Consider the following 20,439-nt stretch of genomic DNA (forward strand, 5'->3'; position numbering starts at 1 on the left):
AAAGTAGAAGGGGAAGAAAGTCATTAACCTGTAAGGGAAGACATATCAGGTTCACAGCAGACCTATCCACAGAAACATGGCAGGCCAGAAAGGAGAGGTAGGATGTATTCAACGTATTGAATCAGAAAATTATGCACCCAAGGACTCTTTATTCAGCAAGGCTGTCATTCAAGATACAAGGAGAGATAAAGAGTTTCCCAGACAAACAAAAACTAAAGGAGTTTGTGACCACTAAACCAGCCCTGCAAGAAATTTTAAGGGGGGACTCTCTGAAGGGAGAAAAGATGAAACAAAAAAAAACCCAAAAGTAACAAAGACTAGAAAGGGCCAGAGAACACCACCAGAAACTCCAAATCTATAGGCAACACAATGGCAATATATTCATATCTTTCAGTACTCAATATAAATGTAAATGAACTAAATACTCCAATCAAAAGACATAGGGTGACAGAATGGATAAGAAAACAAGACCCATTTATATGCTGTTTGCAAGAGACCCACTTTAGACGTAAAGACACCTTCAGATTGAAAGTAAGGGGATGGAGAACCATCTATCATGCTAATGGTCAACAAAAGAAAGCTGGAGTAGCTTATAGAAAGTTTATGAAAGAAATTGAAGAAGACACAAAAAAAATGGAAAAATATTCCATGTTCATGGATTGGAAGAACAAATATTGTTAAAATGTTGATACTACCCAAAGTAATCTACATATTCAATGCAATCTGTATCAAAATAACACCAGCATTCTTTACAGAGCTACAAAAAACAATCCTAAAATTTATATGGAACCAGAAAAGACCCCAAATAGCCAAAGCAATCCTGAACAAGAAAACCAAAGCTGGAGGCATCACATTTCCAGACTTCATGCTGTATTACAAAGCTGGAATCTTGAAGACAGTATGGTACTGGCACAAAAACAGACACACAGATCAATGGAACAGAATAGAGAACCCACAAATAGGCCCACAAACATACAGCCAACTAATCTTTGACAGAGCAGGAAAGAATATACAATGGAATAAAGACAGTGTCTTCAGCAAATGGTTTTGGGAAAACTGGACAGCGACATGGAGAATGAAGCTGTATCGCTTTCTTACACCATACACAAAAGTAAACTCAAAATGGATGAAAGACCTAAATGTAAGACAGGAAGCTATAAAAACCTTCAAGGAGAAAGCAGGCAAAAACCTCTTTGACCTTGGCCTCAGCAACTTCTTACTCAACATGTCTCTGGAGGCAAAGGAAATAAAAGCAAAAATGAACTATTGGGACCTCGTCAAGATAAAAAGCTTCTGCACAGCAAAGGAAACAATCAGCAAAACTAAAAGGCAACTGATGGAATGGGAGAAGATATTTGTAAATGACATATCAGATAAAGGGTTAATATCCAAAATCTATAAAGAACTTATCAAACTCAATACGGAAAAAACAAATAATCCAATGAAGAAATGGGCAAAAGACATGAACAGACAATTTTCCAAAGAAGACATCCATATGGCTAACAGACACATGAAAAAATGCTCAACATCACACATCATCAGGGAAATACAAATCAAAACCACAATGAGATATCACCTTACACCTGTCAAATGACTAAAATTAACAGGTTAGACAATGACAGATGTTGGTGAGGATGCAGAGAAAGAGGAACCCTTTTGCACTGTTGGTGGGAATGCCAACTGGTGCAGTCACTCTGGAAAACAGGATGGAGGTTCCTCAAAAAATTAAAAATAAAACTATCCTACGACCCAGCAATTGAACTACTAGGTATTTATCCAAAGGACACAGGTGTGCTGTTTCAAAGAGGCACATGCACCCCAATGTTTATAGCAGCACTATAGACAATAGCCAAAGTAAGGAAAGAGCTCAAATGTCCATTGATGTATGAATGGATACAGAAGATGTGGTATATATGCACAATGGAGTATTACTCAGCAATCAAAAAGAATGAAATCTTGCCATTTGCAACATGGATGGAACTAGAGTGTATTAGGCTAAATGAAACTAGTCAGAGAAAGACAAATATCATATGACTTCACTCATGTGAGGACTTTAAGATACAAAACAGATGAACATAAGGGAAGGGAAGCAAAAACAATATAAAAACAGGGAGGGGGATAAAACACAGGAAACTCTTAAATATAGAAAACAAAGTGAGGGTTGCTGGAAGGGTCATGGGTGGGGGGATGGGCTAAATGGTCAAGGCACATTAAGGAGGACACTCGTTGGGATGAGCACTGGGTGTTATATGTAGAGGATGAATCACTGGATTCTACCCTGAAATCATTATTGCACTATATGCTAACTAACTTCGTTGTAAATTAAAAAGTAAATTTTTTTTTAAAAAGGAGTTTACTTCTCATATAAGTCAAACTGAAGTTGGGTCACACATAGCAAGACCCTGTCATTTGCCAAGATGTTTTATCTCTCCCTGGGGAATGCTTTTCATCTCCATTTGGGGTATACAGAAGACATGGGCAATCAATGTAACAAGAGTTCTTTTACAACTGGAAGGAACTTAGAAGTTGTCTAATGCCACTCACCAACTGGCCAGAGTCTCCCCTAAGCCTCTTCCGGGGCGGGGGGGGGGGAGGTTACCTCATAGCTGGCCCATTAGCCAGTCCCCCTGGGTGTAGGGCCTGATAGACCCAGATTCTGAGGAGGGTCCTCCCACAGACACATCCAAAGAAGTGGGCACAATTTCCATCCATACGTGGGGACCCCCATGATGAGCTTCTCAGCAGGAACTCCACTGTCTCACCAATATTTCATGGCCAGTTACTGGGGGGACATTTAGCTTAAGGCTTTAAGCCCATTCTCTTCCACCTTCCTCCCGTGTCTGCTTCCCAGTCCTAACCCAAGATGCCTGCTTTACAGTGTTGACATAGATAACCTCTCCATGGTCAGCAGAACCCTGGTGCTGAGGGCTGTTGCCTCCTGTGATAGTGTCCCAACCTCCACAAAAGTCTATGCTATCAGAAGTATTTATACATGATTCCCTGACCACATTTTTTTTTAACCAAGCATTTTGATTACCTGTTAATTCAGTTCTCACAGACAATGAATTGAACTTTTTCCAGGAATGAAATAAGACTTCACTATTCCCAGAAATCTCCAAAGAACACAGTGTCCATCCAACAAGCTCTCTTGCGCTCTGGGTAACGATACTGTGGGTCCTCAGAGGCCTCTCTGGTTCCTCATGCAGTGGATAGTTTGGCAGGCTGGTGTACTAGCTATTGTTGGAGCCTGGAGGAGAATACCCTGGAGCCAGATTCTCTTCACTCCTCCATGCCCTAGTGTGAGTAGATAGGCAAAGAAATTGGGGGCAGGAATTGACAACAGGCTTGGTTGCACACCGAGTAAAAACTTTCCCTACCTCTCCTCCTCTGCTCTCACTAGTGGCACGCCTTCTTCTCCCTAGTGGATTGACACAGTAGCTAAGCCCACATGCATTTATGCAGCCCACTGGGGAGCCTCAAGCAGCATAGAACATATAGAACACCTTCTAGGTCCTAAGCTGGAGACCAGAGTGGTTAGAAAACAGCAGCTGCCAGTCAAGAACGCTGAGGAGAAAAATGGGGAGTGGCATCCCACAAACACCAAGCAAAGATGTACACACTACATTAACTTTAGTCTGAATGTAGCTCCAAAGGTCCGTAGGTTTAACTCCAGCCTTGGAATAAGACGTGCCCTTCAGGCCTTGTGGTATTGCTCCCATGCCTGACTCATGCTCTGATATTGGCAATTCTGAAACCCACATCCGTGGTTCCTTTGCCTGCAGGTATGGCTGCCAAGATCAGCAGAGGGGGGTGGCCTGTGGCTTGGGCCTTAGCTTCAAAAGCCGCTGTATTTCCTGTTGCAAGCTAGGACAGTATTGATGATTACAGGTAGCAATAATTGTAGGAAAAAGACAGTGTTAATAAATGGCCAAATTTTAATTTAAAAATATATCAATATTTGATGGAAGAAAAAAATCTTGCATGTACTAGAATGTATGTGTTCACCATGTATATGTGTGTATAAGTGAGTGAGCTAAGGCTTGAAACTTAAATTGTCTGTAATATTTTCCCCTGCTTCCTCACTGAAGCGGTGTCTTGTAGGGAAAGAAGTTTCAGAGATCTCCACTACTTTCTAATTATGATTACTTCTCCTCTCTGGTTTGATATAAAGTACATACTTCCATTTAATGTTATGAATATCAAATAAAGTCCCATATACACAGTGCATGCCACAGTGTCTGGAACATTGTAGGTTTTCAACAATTATTGATTCCTGTATCTTCTTTCTCCCTTTTGTTTAAACATGGAAATCTGTCAAGGGTGGGAAACCCCCATAGGTCCTGGGCTATATGAATGCACCTGCAGGTCTCTACCTTGATGAGGATGGTAAAGAATTGCTAGTCCTCAGATGGGCTGCCCAGGACTGTGGGTACCCAAAGTCAATGTCAATGCCATTGAACTCATATAGCTAGAGATGCTGGACCACTGAGTCAATGAGAATCATATGGTTGCCTGTTGTGGCCACGTTGGTGGTGACCCTGGAGAAGGCATGATCCTTGCTGGCATTCAGATGCCATCACCTTTCCCCTTCCTTCTTTCTCTGAGCTCCAAGAAATACTAGAGGATCCATCAGCAGCATATGAATCTCTGTCTTTAAATCCACCTCATCTCCAGCCTTTACTCCACATGATCTGATATCATAAAAATCCTCCTGTAGAGCCCAGAGAGCAACAAAACTCAACTGGTGTTTAGGGCTTGCTGATGAACCATCCCTTGCAAGTCTTGCAACCACTCACCAGTCACATTTCATGTTCTCTCCTCACCTCCCAAATCCCTTTAGGAAGGGCATTATAATTCATCAACAAAGAAAGAAAAATGGCATCTCGTCCATTCACAGCATGTTCGTTAATTCTTCCCTCCCTCTTTCTCTTTTCCTACTTTTAAGATCTGGTTTTCCTGCTACTTGATTGCTCAGAGTTCCACCAACACTCTACACTCTCAAACTTCCATGCCTTCGCTTACACAGGTGCCTTCTCTTGCAATGTCCTTCCAGAAAGGCAGAATTTGCCATTACTTTCTCACCATTTGTTATCACATCGTGCATGCTCCATCATGGCATTTGCCCACTGCACTATTCAGTTGGGTGTGTATATGTTTGTCTCTCCGCTAGATAGGAAGCTTCCTGGGACTTTTATTCATCCATTTTTTTTACAGTGTCTTAAAAGGTGTCTTATGCTACTCAGTAAATATTTAATATCCTTGAGATACCTCGATGATATCTAATATCCTTCATTAATTCCCCAGGCTGGCAATATCCCTCTATCCATCTTCTTTATTTTGTTGAAATAGGAGGATACATCATATTCTCAAGAGTTCCTCTTTTATAGCCCCTTCATCCTTGTGTATCCCAGATCTGGATCCTCAGTGCCTGCCATAGTACTCAGCACACAATATATGTTCAGTAAACACTCACTGAAATAAATTGGAGCATTGTAGATAAACATTAAGCATGTGCTATGTGTAGGTCTTGTGTAGGTTACAGACTCCTTCCATAGAGCAGCCCTTCCTTTGGTTCTCTACCTCTAGTTCTCTGCCTTCCCTCATCCTATGATCCTAGGAATAAAAACGATGGACTCCATTCAGCTCTTATTTGAAGATAAATAAATTTCTCATTTCCCAATTCTAGCTTTTTCCCTATTCTGGAAAATCTGCTGCTGATACACTTCTTGGATCTTTTGTGCCACCTTCAACCACAATTTTCTTCACCTTTAAAGTGCTTCAGCCTCATCTTCATTTCCCCATAGAAAGAAGAGGTTCTTATTTCTGGGTGTCGAAGTTCCACAAGCTAACCATCAAAAGCATAACCAGGTTTTCATTCCTAATGAGTAAGGACAGAGAAATGACAGCGTAAAGTCCATTTTAGCCAGGCATGAGGAAACTGCCACCAGAGTCAAAACGGTCTTCTCTCAGACTCATGGTTCTGGCACCAAAAGGACAGAATCATGTCCCCAGGAAATCTTCTCTTGGGATCCTCTTCCTGCTTCTCCAAGGATCAACTTTATGCCAGCCATTCAGATTGGAACACCCACTCATCCTTTCTGGAGCAGAAGGAAAGAGGCCAGACTGAGTGGAAGAGAGCCTTCCACTTAATACAACATGTGTATGGGATCTTGTAGAGAACTTTGCTTTCTACCTGGAGACAGCCTCATGGAGGGAATGGTGGACATTTATCCAAAGACATCCATGAGACTCTGGAGGTTACTGTTTCTCCCCCTTCCCACAAGCCCCCAAAATTGTCAAATGCATCACCTATTAGAAAACAGAAAATGGGATCTTCCAAATGGGGTTGACTTGTCCCATTCTGATCTCAGGAGGAAGGCAGTTCTTCTAGAAAGTTCCTTAAGTGAGGTGAATTTCAGTCAGTCTTTGAAGTTACTTTCCTTTTAAGTCCCTCTGGCAATTCTGGACTTTCTTTTGCTCACTGCCCTTGGCTAAGGAGCTTCAGAGGGACACAGGCCAGAGCACAACAGGGGCTTCCAGTTTAGAAGTAAGAGTAGGGAATGAGAAACAGAGGATTAGAGCAAAGAAGCCAATTTTTCTAGAAGATAAAATTACTGCCAAGGAAAAGGATGTCATTTTTATTTTTGTCAAGGTAGCTTGACATTTTCTTTCCTCTCCTCCAGAGCTACCTTTTCTATACTGTGTACTTTAGTCCTGAGTGGGGAGGTGGTCCCCAATACTACCTTTGGATTTCAAGTCCACCCAGGGTGTCTGTCCTGTGACTCTCCCAGGTATTTCAGAACAAAGTGCTGACTGCTGCTCGGGGGCCTGGAACTGGGAAATAGGACATCATCATTCCACTCGCAGGGCATGATCTTGTGATTGATCAAGCAGTGAAGGCATAGGTGAGGTCTACACACAGGCACAGTTCCACGTTCTCTGGCATGTATTTGGCAGGATCTGGATACTGGGACCCGTTGGTAAAGTAACACACAAGTTTCATAGCTACACCCGGACGGGAAGACCAGAAGGTAGGAGTTGGAAATCTTGAAACTCGCCATCTCCGTGCCCTGGGACTTTTCCGTGGGCTACCAGGAAAGGAGCAACAGAAACACTCTGGGGATGCCAGTTCTCCCTCTGGTTTTGGGGCTGGGGATGTGAGGAAGGCAGACAATGGGCCAATTTGGTGAGGCAAGACTATAAGCCAAACCCCCTTCTCAAAGACCTAGGAATGGAGTGAGAGCAAACAAATAGACGATAAAAATGGCAACTGTTTTCCACGAAGATTTCTAATTTCTGGAAAGTTAGTGATGGATCCGTTCTAAACTAGCACATTCTACCGCTACCTTCATTCCACACCCTAACAGGAATCGTCCTGATCCTCAGCAGCCCTCATTACCAATGCCATATGTTCCCAGTGGCTACGGATGGTCCCCTGCTGATGAATTTCAGGTTACTCATGATAACTTGGATTTTCTGTATCTCAGGATTGAGAACGTTCCAGACATTTTACCACTAACGAAAGATCATGGCTTTATATCATTGAGGCTAACCACTAGAGAATGAATAGAGGTGATACTGAGGCAGGAACAGTAGCTGACAGGGCAGATGGTGAGGATGTAGGTGAATTGCAGCTGAACTGAGATCCGTCCCTTTGGCAAAAAAATTGAAAAAGAAAAGTCTGTATCTCTTATAAGAGAAACACAACAAAAAGGAAAAGGAATGGCCAAAGTGCTTACATTAGTCAGTTCCATTAGATCAGTAGAGGGGAATGATGCGATGCTGTGGAGAAAGGCACACCTCTGTCCACCACCACCACCCATGCACATCTGGACTGAGAATTCTTTGCGTCTTTCTTCCCAGATACATCTTTCTAATTACATTTCCGGAAACAATTTTGAGTCCCAGAGCCACACCAGTTCTTAGCTCCCCAAAGGCAGCATTACTGCGGTCGAAGAACCCACTGCAGATGATTGCTCATAACCTACCGTGGAGGGCAAGTTCAGCTACTGGTCTTACTGCCATCAGAAAACCGCTCTGGAGCCAGAGGCTCTACTTGATAGAAAATCCCTAGGGAGCCAACGCCACGCCTCATTTATAATTGCATGCGTCCATGGCTTGCACATAGCAGACTTCATCACGTGGCAGCACAATAAAAGTATTTAATACCTTGAATCTGGATCTGATTTTAACACTAGCTGTATGACTACCTGTCCACACCTCACTTTCTTCCACTGTAAAATGAGATGGGGTTTCTAAACTCAAAAGCAGTCAGGCCCAGGCAGGTAAAGTGCGTACGTGAGCAGCCTGAGAGCACCATAGGGAGGATAATGTCTACGAAAATACCAGAAAATATTCATTAAAACTGTGCTGCTCCCTTCAAAAAGAACCACATTTTCTGATCAGATTTGTTCTCAGAGCACCAGTTGGAAATGTTCTCTAAAGTTTCTTTTTCTTCTCTAAAATTCTTGAGTCAGAGACTACTCCGGTTCACGTTCTTGTCTAAGAATGCAAAGAAGAATGTGTTGGAAGGGAGAGTGCTGGGAGAGCTGGTCACCTCCAGCCAGCGTTCGTCATGAAGGGACTGTTGCGTCCTTAAGGTCTGTGCAGTGGGTCCTCACTCAGAGATCTCTGCTCCATGTTCTCCCCCATTGGTCAATTCACAGATTTCCCAACGAGTGGGCACTAATTTTCAATTTAGAATAAACTACTACAAACATAAGGCAAAGAAGACATTTGGAAGGAGCAACAAAGACATTTGGAGATTCTTGATTTATTAGTTGCAGGAAGTAAGACTCTAGTGCACAGAAGGGTCAGATTAGTCTAAAATGCTGCGGTCAGCCCAGAGAAACTGTAGGGTAATCCCAGAGTCCTGCAGTGAGGGTGGAGACAGCTGCCTCTCACCTGTCTAGACAGAGAGGGCAAAGCCCATTCTATTGTTGCCCATGTCATAGATAGTGTAATATTCCTTGAGGAAGACATCTCCCAGAGTCCACAGGGGCTGCCCACTGGGGGAGGGCAGGTAGGTGGCCTCAATCCCAAGGGTGCAGTAGCCATTGTTCTAAAGAGACAAAAGACATACGGATATAACATTTTTGCATATAAAAGCCTTTCCCCACAGGAAGTTCCCACCCTATATTCCATGACACCTGCGGGGTCTCTGGCTTCTTGTTCACCCTCAGCCCTGCTACTGGTGACTCCCCATAGGTGTCCAGACGTGAGCTGGGACACGGAACAGCTGTTTGGGCCCATCCAATCCCATGTCCGTGGAGCCCGGAGTGCATACGTACATTGAGGACATAGGCAGAGGGAGGCAGAGGTAAAGGAGACCCGCTGATGACGAAGGTGATGGTGGGCATGCTCTGTATGGAGTTGCAGTTGACCACAAACTGAGAGAGAGGAGAGGCAGAGCTGTAGCGTGCCAGGAGGCGGGGGGCCCAGACAAAGGGCCCCAGTCCCCCTTTCCCTGTGAGACTTCCTTCCTGACCTTCCAGCAGAGGCTGTTTGAGAGCATGGAAGGCAAAACCCGATTCCCAGGCACAACACTGACCAGGTGCTCTGCTTTCCTGGGTCTCCCTGAGCACATCTCAAGTTTGGGATGTGTTGGTATGGCCGTAAGGAGTTAGACTCATTCCAGAACTGATTTCTACCTTCAGAAAGTGCAACTTACAGAGAAGAAACACAGGCCCAGCCTGTAAAAGCACGCTCTCACACAATTCATATCCCTGCTTGTGTGTACCTGTCCATGTACTCATCACACACACACAAACACACACACACACACACACACACACACCCTGAGGAGCCAAGATTTGGTCTGACTAAACGAGACTCTTGCATGCTGGAGGAGCAAACTGCAGAAGTGTGTACAAGGGCAGCAGGGGTGGGGACGGGAGGCTGCTCAGATAAAAGCCAAAGGAGTATTTCTAGGTAAAAAGAAATCTCAGTAGAATGGGGAAATGTGATATGCCTGCCTCTATTGGCACACGTCAAATGACACTGGCCACACCAAGGTGAAATGTGCTCCTAGGGCCTGCAATGGAACAGCCGTCCCTCCTGACAACCATTCAGCCCATACTCACAGTCTGGTTGGTGTTACTCCCTCCCCTCACCCCTCCTTGCTTTGAGGGTTCATGCCTGAAAGGCCATGCTGTGTCCCCACTTAATCTGTCCTGCCAGGGGTTTAGCCCCCCACCCAAACCCCTCTTCCTGTGCTGAGGCTGCATCCGTGTGCAGAGAAATCCTTGGCTTCTGGTTACTCACATCACCGTACTGAGACACCTCGGCTCCTGTTGCCTGCAGGAAGGAGTTCATGTACTGCTGGGGCACAGCCAGCACGTAGGTCCCTGTGTCCACAATGGCCTGGCAGCCCTGGGAGCACAAGCCGGTGGGCTGGTTCCCAACGAGAAACCTGAGAGGGATACCAGTACAAGAGAAATCAGTGGCCTACTGCCACATGCCTGTGCCATGTTCACCCTAATCTCCCCAACCTCGGAGCTCCGATGTTCTGCCTCTTCTAGGAAGCCTGGCCACCCCACGACACAGCTGCCCTTATAATGTTGCTGTGCCTTCTTGGTCTGGTAACCCTTCCAGCTCTGACTGAGAGGCCTGGGGAGGCAGGGCTTCTCTTCCTTTATCTTATCTTCCTTTTTCTATGTCTTACCTTTCTATATCTACCTATGTGAGGTCCACACAGTGCCAAAGCTGGGAATCACTTCATAAATCACTTGGGCATCTAATATGTGCAAGACATTCTTGCAAGAATTATCGTGATACAAACAGGAGCAGATTGTATTCATTGTTTTGAAAGAATACCTTCTAAGAGACATGAGACAACACCATACATTAAGCTACCACTTAATGCAGTAGCTGGTAATCTCCGTAATGTGGTCCTGTGTGATTCAGTCGCCGGCTCCTTCTCTACCCTTCCTCTTCAGTCCATGTATCTTTTGGGTACTGTTGGTGAACCAAGGTACTTGGATGTAATGGTGAATAAGACACCCAACCAATTACCTCTCTCTCTACTCTTCACATTGGGCTGGTTGCACTGTGACATACCCAAAGATGAGGAGATGCAAGCTGGTAAGACTATGGGACTGAAAGAGAGACTGGGCCCCTGAGAGGCCTTTTCAAGGGAGGTAGGAATTCATCTGGGCTCAGAAGGATGTGCAAGGACACGAGGACCACTTCAGGTGTTATAGTCAAAAGAGAAGAAGCAAGAAAGTCATGGCGAGGTACAAGGACATGGTCAGGTCCGTGCTGCACATCCGGAAGTGGTGGGAAGGCTGTTCTGATAGGTAGGGCTCAGCTGTCGGATGGTCTCGACTACTGGCCAAAGACATGTATCTTTATCTGGCAGTGATGGACATTTCCTGAAGGCTTGGGGTGTAGAAGTAACTGATTCATGATCGTGGGTAAGGGGATCAAATATGCTTGGGCTCAAATTTTGAAATGTGTGAAATGTGTGACTTTGGATAAGTTACTTAACCTCTGAGCCTTGATTTCTTTATCTATGCAAAGAAATATACTGCTGACCACCTTATAGTGTTGTAGTGGAGATTACATGCAATAATATATTAAATAAATATTTAGCACATTGGGCACATAGAAAACACCCATGACAGCTATTACATTTCCTGATGAAGGAAGTGGTAAAGACTATGCTAATTGGGATAATGAAGCGTCCAAGAACAAAGATATAGATTCACAGAGACCTAGGAATGACCAACCTGCTGACATGGCAAGGCTCAGTGACCAAGTCAAAAAGTTCAGTCGAGAGCTAGATGCCAAAGTCTACTGAGCTCCAGGAATAATCAGCCTGAGGGTTTGCTGATTCTCTTTAAGAGGTTTATGCCATGACAAGAACAGGAAATAGAGTCACACTGGAGGGACACTCTAGGGGTGTCCATAATCCATAGGAACTTTCCTCTGTACTTACTCATCGATGGCAACCTGCCAGTACAGTTCCCGGGTGACAGGAGTCCAGACGATCTCACCAGAATAAAATTGGCTGTTCATTCCTCCCAGGATGAGCTCTCCACCATACTCATAGGTTGGTTGGCTAGGGAGAAAAGGAGAAGAGCGTGAGTTCCCACAACACACATGGCCAGGCAGCCCCTCCCTCCCCTCTCACTGTCCCTCTCTCCTTCAGACACAGTGGAACCAGAGGAAGAGGGGTACCATCCTCTGACCTGCTCTTCAGGCTCCGCCAGGCTTAAGGCATAAGGGAGAGGAGCCTCCTCGGAGGAACACCCAGAGTACCAGAGAACTGGAAACACAGACTATGCTCATAAAAGAGGCGATGGGATTGGAAACCAGGCCTGTGAAAACAAACTCTAAAAGCTTCCCAGGGACACCCTCCTGAGGACAAAGTGAGAACAAGAAGAAACCCCTCAGAGAGTACCTGGAGGGGCCTGACAGACAGAGATCTCAAGTGGGCAGTGATGGAGATGCTCCTGTCGTGCTCAGGTTGGTAACTAGACAGTGTTAAGAGGATTCAGGCCTCTTCTGTTCCCTAACCTAGGCCTGCCAGTCATTGAACATTTGGACTCAGGTCCCCTGGGGATCATGTGGTTAGGAAGATGAAGCAGTAAGTAAAGTTTGCCACAAGAGTTCAAGGCCAGCAGAGTAAGAAAAGTACTGAATTTGTGACCAAGGTATTTGCATTTGAGTCATGGCTTCACCCCTGTCAGTGTCAGTCATGCTCAACAGTGACCACCTGTCTGAGCCTGCATTGCCTTTCTGGAAAAATGGAGCTAAAAACAAGATTTTTGAGATGTCCTGTGAAGTGATGACTACAAGAACTCTTTTTGGAGCCAGATATGTTCTTATAAATATCATTTCGTTATAGTTCTCTTTATTCTATATTTATACTTATTGTATTAAGAAATGATCATGTGGCTGGTCCTATAAGCTCTGAATTTTGTGAATCTAATACAACAATCTCGACATTTACTTATTAAATGTTGAGTGATTATAGTCCATTTTTAAGAAAAGAGTCATCTTGTGGTGCCTGGTGGCTCAGTCGGTTGGGCATCCAACTTCAGCTCAGGTCATGATCTCATGTTCACGAGTTTGAGTCCCACGTTAGGTTCTGTGCTAACAGCTCAGAGCCCGGAGCCTGCTTTGGGTTCTGTGTCTCCCTCTCTCTCTGCCTCTCCCCTGCTTGCACCCTGTCTCTCAACAATAAATAAATGTTTAAAAAATTAATAAAGTAAAATAAAAACCCTCACAGTGCCTCATTTGCTGAGCCCTACAGGGCAAAGATGCTCACCGAGAGAAGTAGAAGCTGAAGATGGGGTTGGTGAGCTGGCCCTGCTGCATCATGCTCTCCATGACTGTTGGGCTATTCCCCACCGCCAGGTTGGGGTAGGCCATTCCCAGGATACCATCAAAGTTTGCATAGTAGAAGGGGTTGCTAGGTTCAATCTCACTCAGACCAAACTCCTGGTTATGGATGACGATGTTCTGAACCTGAGACAAGTGAAAAGAAAAGATTAACAATTCAGGGTAGACAAATCCTTCCCAGACTTAGGTGTCCAGGGAATGGAACCTAGACCCTTTTTTAGGGAGAAGAAATTGGCTTCTTTCATTGAGTTGGCTCAGTCCTAGTATGGAAAAGAAGGGACAACAGCATCAGCCAAACATGCATGTCTTGGAAAGAAGAGTGTGGGTGTTGGAGAAGTAGAGGGCATTGTTTTTTGGAGTTAGTTTCCACTTCCATGGACAGCGAAAGGACAGTGGCTGGTTTTATATCGAACAATCCGTGTGCACAAATGACATAGGAAATGCGTGTGCTTGATGTAAAGAAAAGAAAATAGTGAAAGGAAGGTCTTCAAATACCCAGAGTGAAGTCCTGTGGAGGAGGAAGCAGATGTGCTCCAGGTGGTTGAGGAGGGCAGATAAGACCAAGGAGCAAAGTCACGGGGGAGGCACAACGTAAAGAGCCTGCAGCAGTCAGGACTGCGGTGGGGCAATTCCTGTCTTGGGACAAAGGTTTAATTAGATGGCCTGTGGCACTCTTTCCAAGAGTCCGCTTTTAGAAATTTGTACCTAATTAACAACTTTGATATCTATGACAGCTTAAGAGTCTAGAAAAGGGGAGCCAAATGGCAGACCCACAGAAAGATGAGAACAGCACTTACAGTCACGGTGTCATATCCCAGGAGCACAGTCAGGCTGCCACTTCCATAGTATAGTGTATAGGTTTGCCCATTGTTTTGGTAGGTGGAAGACATGCTGGGGTTGAACGTGTTGTGATTGGCTGTGCAAAGAGACAATGCAATGTTAGTGTCAACACATTTTCCAAAATACACGGAGGACACTTATCCTTGATGGCCTGGGACCATCAGACCAAGCCTGGGATTGGGCTTCAGCCTCAGACTCTGGGCTGAAAGCAATCAATAGCCCCAGAAAAGTCTGCCCCCTTGGGAAACAGATGTTGCCCCAATTCCTTCCAACCTACCATTTCCTGAAGCATGGGTCAACTCAAAAGTGCCAAGAATTGGGGCCCACAGAGAGCTGAGGAAAGGGATCAATAGAGAAAGGAATGGAAGCCCTGGTCTACTTCTTTCGCTTTCTAGAGATGCAGCACTTGTGAAATACAGACCAAGAGCAAGATTTCCAGATGTTCTGAATTTAAGGAGGCTGAGATCATGGATATGCACCAAGAACTCTAGACTTGGATGATGGGCTTGTGCTTAATCCTGACTCTGCGTCGCCCTCTGCTCCTATCCGTAGGTGGGTGGTGATGGTGGTATACTCACAACAGGCCTGGCTCTTGCAGTAGGTGGAGGGCACCCACAGGTTGGATGAACCCGTGTCAAAGAGGACCAGGAAATTTTGTGGTGGTGTCCCAATGCTGATCTCTCCAAAGTAGTAAGACTGCAAAGAAAAGTTTGTTACCCCAGTGTATTAAGCAGCCAAGCCATGTCCTAAAGATTGAGATGAAGTTGACTCACTAGAAGCCACATTGTGGCCAAATTATATTCTTCTCTTTCCAGAAATTCTCTGTCACTTCTGGAGCCAGAGCCCCTCGATATTCTCCATTTTTGTCCTTACATGCAAGACTTTGACCAGGTGAGAATTAGTCTGGCAAGACAATCTCTCCTTCCAGATGTGTTTTCTCCTTTGCAATAAGGTGATACCTCCATGGATTTGCCGTTCTATGCCAGAACATGCAAAGCTGGAGAAGCAATCACTTTTTTCTCCATTCCCAGTGCCCATCACCTTCCCCATCTCTCTCTCTCTCTCTGTCTCTCTCTGTTTCTCTGTCTCTGTCTCTGTCTCTCTCTCTCTCTCTCACACACACACACACACACACACACACACACACACACCTCTTTCTCTTCCGGTGTTAGATATTTCCACACCATTCTCCTCCCTTGGTCACTTAGTAGCCAAGGTGCCAGAAATAAAAAAAGAAAGGTGGCTAGAAAAGCAAGAAGAGAACTTCACTGAGACATAGTTTGAGTTCTAAGTGAATTTTAGCCAGTCATGTCACTGCCCTGCCTCTTCATCCACCATCTATAAAAGTGGGACTTGAGATAGGAGATTCCTTAAGTGGCTTCTAGATCTGACACTCATGTAACATCTCACTAAAGACAGTCCATAGGACACCAGTGTGTTGGGATGCCCTGAGCAGACACTGCAGTCTCAAGAACATGCAAATACTTGCTCTGAGCACCAGTGTATGTTCCCAAATGGGGAGCTACATAGCATCTGGAGCTACTGGAGATTTTGCCTGGCTGCTTTGCCTGTGCTTTCCCTCTTTCCCCTACAGCTCATCACTAGGACTTCCTTTCGATTGCTCAATTGACTGGAACATGGTCATTCGGAATCTCCTAACCATGTAAATGGAGCTTTAGAGAGTGAGCCAGTAATGACAGGAAAGAAGGAAGGAGAGGGAATGTGATAGTCTTAAATGTCTTAAATGGTACCAACTCATAACTTCTCCGGATACTTTCCTGAGGAAGGGAGAGACGTGGGTTTAGTAAAAAGTCCAAAATCAGAGCTAATGAGAGGTCTAAATGAGTATCTGAGAATGGTTTTCAGCCAAGGTTTATAGACACCACCTTGACCCTCACTTACATTCAGGTAGTTGGTGAAGGGCTCATAAGCAACAGCATCATTATTGAAAAGATACTTGGCAGCTGGATCAACCTTTGGGTGGTTCTTCAGGAAAGTCTGTAGTACACCCCGCTCTTCCATCACCTGGCGGATGGACTTGCCTTTCTTCAGAATGATTCTGCAGAGAATAGGGCAAAAGGAGTGACCTTCACCTTCCCCATGAAAGCAATGCCTTCATTGATCTGATGTGGGTTTTCAAACCTTCTTATACTCTACCCAAGAAGAGCCTCTTATAAGAAATCCTCCTGGATTTTAGTGAGTTCTGACCACTGCAGTCACTCCAGCATTTCCAGCATGAAAATGCACTGCAATATGTATTTGGGGTTTTCTGCTTGCATATGGCTTACACAGAATAAATATCTGTTCCTTCCCAGTCCTTCCTCTAAGCTTTATAGATACTGTACATCCTTCCTTCTTGTCCCACAAAACACCAAACCACCTTTAATCACACACACACACACACACACACACACACACCCCATCTGTCCACCCATCCATCCACCCATCCATCCATTGTAAGTCTTCACTCCCTGTGGTTTTTGGGTACATGTATCATGACACAATCTGACTGCCTTTCCATGAGATCTATAGGGGGAGGCCTTCGCTCTACCATAGCTTCTGATGCTCCCTCAGGGCTGAAGCTGAATCCCCATACACACCTTTCCACACCCTCCGAGAGGTGTAGACAAACCAACAACAAGACCAGGATCTTCATGGCGTTGATTTCAATGGCCCAGAGACACGTAGGACACAGTGGCAGACCCAAGGGATGGGACACACAGAGGGAGGTTGGATCTCTCTTTTATACCTCCATCTCCCTGCTCTTTTCATCTGAAAGCACGTGAGTTTCTTAACCTTTGTACCAGCTTGTGCCCTACAAGTCCATGGATTCTGTTTGTTTTTCCCTCTGGTAAGTGTCATGGCCTTTTTTATCCACTCTGTAGTCAACTTAAAAAGCAATTAGTGGATTTGCTGATCGAATCCACAGATTAGGATGTGATAACAAATGTGAAATGCACTGGGAACAAAGGATCCTGGTGCCCACATCTACTGGGAAATGGGTGCTGGAAACTTCTGCCAAAACAATGGAACAATTTGTGCTTTGACTCCAAAGTCCATGTGCTTTTGGGAGATTTACAATAGACTCTCCACTTCTTCCCCTTTTCCTTCTTGTTCCTCTCATCAGACTCATCTATGGTCTCCTGAATGCGATTCTCACAGTCCATGACACTGATCTTTATTTTCTGTTTCTTAGTTCACAATTAGCCAACACTTATGGAATATCTACTCTGTGCTCACCTCTGTGCTAAGCTCTGGGAGCACAAAATAAAATCAGAAATGGTCCTTGTATGCAAAGTCGGCATCCTGTCAAATGACTGACACCCTAGCATTCACATATGTGTTGAGTGAACAAGAGGGAGAAGAACAGTATGATAAAGCAAGCAGAGACAAGGAGTGATAGCTTCTGGAAGGATGGAAAAGCCTTCAGAGAAGAGGTAACATTTGAGGAAGGATCTTGCCAGATGGTAGTTGAGAAAGCAAGGAAATGGAAAATCCACTGGAGGCAGAAGCAAAGCCTGGACAACGGCACCCAGGAGTGAAGTGATGTGATGAAATCAGAGAACATCGTGACCAGCGTGGCCAGAAGAGCAATTTTCAACATGGCTCCTCGGAAGCCAGGACCCAGCCCAAGAACCTGCACTGGGGCTTAGCAGTCCTCATCATGCTAACTGTCGCTCTGGAAATTATTTTCTACTCAGGACCCATCGCAATGGAAAGGCCTGTAATGCTAAAATCAGAATACTCTTGATTCTGCAAAACTGTATTAAAGCAACGTATGTTCAGTATCCACCATATTTTAACTTCTAGTCCATTGAACTATTTGTTATCATGCTCCATACTGATGGAGCACACCTTGGAGCACCCGGATCAAACTCCTGGAGCACAGCACTAGGTGTCTACACAGACGTGACCAGAAGGTGAGGCAGACCCGGTATGCCATGCTAAGCAACATGGGCTGTATTCCATAAAGAGTTAAGGAATCATTAATTTTTTTTAATCCTGGAAATGACACACTTAATACCTTCTATACACACCTTACCTATTTGTAGGTATTTGTACCTATTTGTGTTCCTAGTTGTAACACTTTACTAGCTTCTAGATTGTAGTGTTTTAGAAGCATGTGGTAAGAGTAGCCAGTTTATAAAATGATTCCCTACATAAAGTTGTAGCAGCATGAGAGATTATTGGAACTTTGTCATGAATCTACTCCTGAACACTTTGAGCTATGCACAAAACCTAAAGAGTTTCTAATTTCATATTTCTTTCTTTATACAAAGAAATTCTTTAAAATTTTTTTAATGTTTATTTATTTTTGAGAGAGAGAGGTACAGGGTGTGAGTGGGTGAGGGGCAGAAAGAGGGAGACACAGACTCTGAAGCAGGCTCCAGGCTCTGAGCTGTCAGCACAGAGCTTGGCGTGGGGCTTGAACTCATCAACCACGAGATCATGATCTGGGCCAAAGTTGGACACTTAACTGACTGAGCCACCCAGGCGCTCCAAGAAATACTTAAATGGAAACTTGAAGCTCTACAGAAGATATGCTTATATCAATAACTCCCACTTATTGGCTTTGTATCAGATACATGTTTCATTTAACCATTGTAACAACCTTAGAAGCTGATTTAACTACCCCATGATCACATAGTTAATCCGAGCTGGGATTTCAAGTCTGGTTTGTCTGGACTCAACCTGTGTCTCAGAACTCAACCTGTATCTCAGCACAGCCCCTCCTCCAAGCTCAGGGCACTCATGCTCTCTCTGCGTCAATGTGCACAAAAGCATTGACTGTATTTTGTTGTTGTTTGTTTATTTATTTATGTATTTATGTATTTATTTTTGAGAGAGAGAGTAGAGCACGAGTGAGGGAGGGGCAGAGAGAGAGAGGAAGGGAAAGAGAATCTCAAGCAGGTCCTGTGCTGACAGCACAGAGCCAGACATGGGTCTCAACCTCACGAACCATGAGATCATGACCTGAACCAAAATCCAGAGTCTGACGCTTAACCGACTAAGCCACCCAGGTGCCCCAAATGTATCGACTTTAACGACAATGACAGATTTATATTTGATTTCATTTTCTGTACAGAGGTATTCTAACTACTTTTTTTCTACTCTCCTAGTTTTTCTTCCCACCTGCAGAGAAAATGTAACCCTGTATGCTGCTGCCCCCTGGTGGCAATATTCCTAACTCAACAAAAACAGGGTTTGGGAACCTTTTATGTAACTCTTCAAAGTCAAATGAGAAAGTGACAACAGCTCCTAACATGGTGTCCACAGATCACCTTCCTGTGCGGAGACAACCGGTGCCCGCTCATTAGTCATGCCCGTGGAGCTCGCGTCCTGCCCCCTTGCCCATCCGCGTCAAACCTTGCCAGGCGTTCCTGGGACTTGATCGTACATCTGTGCCTCTGGCCACCTGCCATTCCTTACTCCAGGCTCCCTTACAGCACTTACCAAGGCTTCTTTGCAGCGAGATAGTAGTACATGAGCTCTCAGAGTCTGTTTCCTCAGCATGAGATGAAATGTCGGTGAAGCACAGACCAGCCACTAGCTGCTCCCAGAGGTACATCACTTGAGTACTTTTCTCTCTCCCACCTGCGAGTCAAGTCTTGTAGAAGCCTGGTCTTGAAACCTCACCCACTGTCCTCGGCCCAGTGGCCCCCACTCGGAATCACCACTCAGAATCATCCACCAGGAGAGGGGAGACGGGAGCAGTATACACAGGCCTCCTTCCCCAGTTAGTCCAGGGGTGTTTGGGCACCTTCTCCTCAAGGTATGGGGCCTATTCGGATGTCACTGCTGTAGCCCCTTCTAGTGGTCCAAGCAGGAAATATATGTATGGATACACATATTTCTATATCAACCAATCCATATATAGTTTGAAATCATGATTTCATACTGATACTTCTGAGCCTAACGCCACAGGGTTCTTTCTAGCCTTTTCTGTTTTCCTATTTGTAACTACTTTCTCCGTCAGTGAGAAACATGGCCCTTCTTACCCACAGTGGATTTCCTTCTGTGTTTAATTCTGGAATGCATAGAAAGCAGTTTCAGAATGGCTACCTTATATACGTGTCAAAAGCAAATTTGCTGGAGGCCAGTATTTGTCCATGGTTCCTCTTTAGCTTTTCAATAAGGAGGCAAAATGCCGTTTTCCAAAGTGACTAAGGCTAGCTCTTTTCTTCCCTAATTCCTTCAATGTGATTACGCTGTTGGTGCATTTTTAGCGTGGCTAAATACATTTGTTGCTGT

General features: G+C 44.8%; 1 protein-coding gene across 1 annotated transcript; it reads right to left on the reverse strand.

Annotated features, from left to right (window-relative positions):
• Positions 1-8,753: 8,753 nt before the first annotated feature.
• LOC122479442 (pepsin B-like) lies at positions 8,754-19,756 on the reverse strand. Its single transcript, XM_043573350.1, has 9 exons — positions 19,642-19,756; positions 16,090-16,280; positions 14,766-14,883; positions 14,145-14,263; positions 13,274-13,473; positions 11,939-12,061; positions 10,264-10,411; positions 9,291-9,389; positions 8,754-9,061 (listed from the first exon to the last, which is right to left on the reverse strand). The coding sequence occupies exons 1-9, from the start codon at positions 19,754-19,756 to the stop codon at positions 8,909-8,911; spliced, it is 1,266 nt and encodes a 421-aa protein (XP_043429285.1). The 3' UTR covers positions 8,754-8,908.
• Positions 19,757-20,439: the final 683 nt, after the last annotated feature.

This window comes from Prionailurus bengalensis, chromosome C1 (genome assembly GCF_016509475.1).
Source record: "Prionailurus bengalensis isolate Pbe53 chromosome C1, Fcat_Pben_1.1_paternal_pri, whole genome shotgun sequence".
NCBI lineage: Eukaryota > Metazoa > Chordata > Mammalia > Carnivora > Felidae > Prionailurus > Prionailurus bengalensis.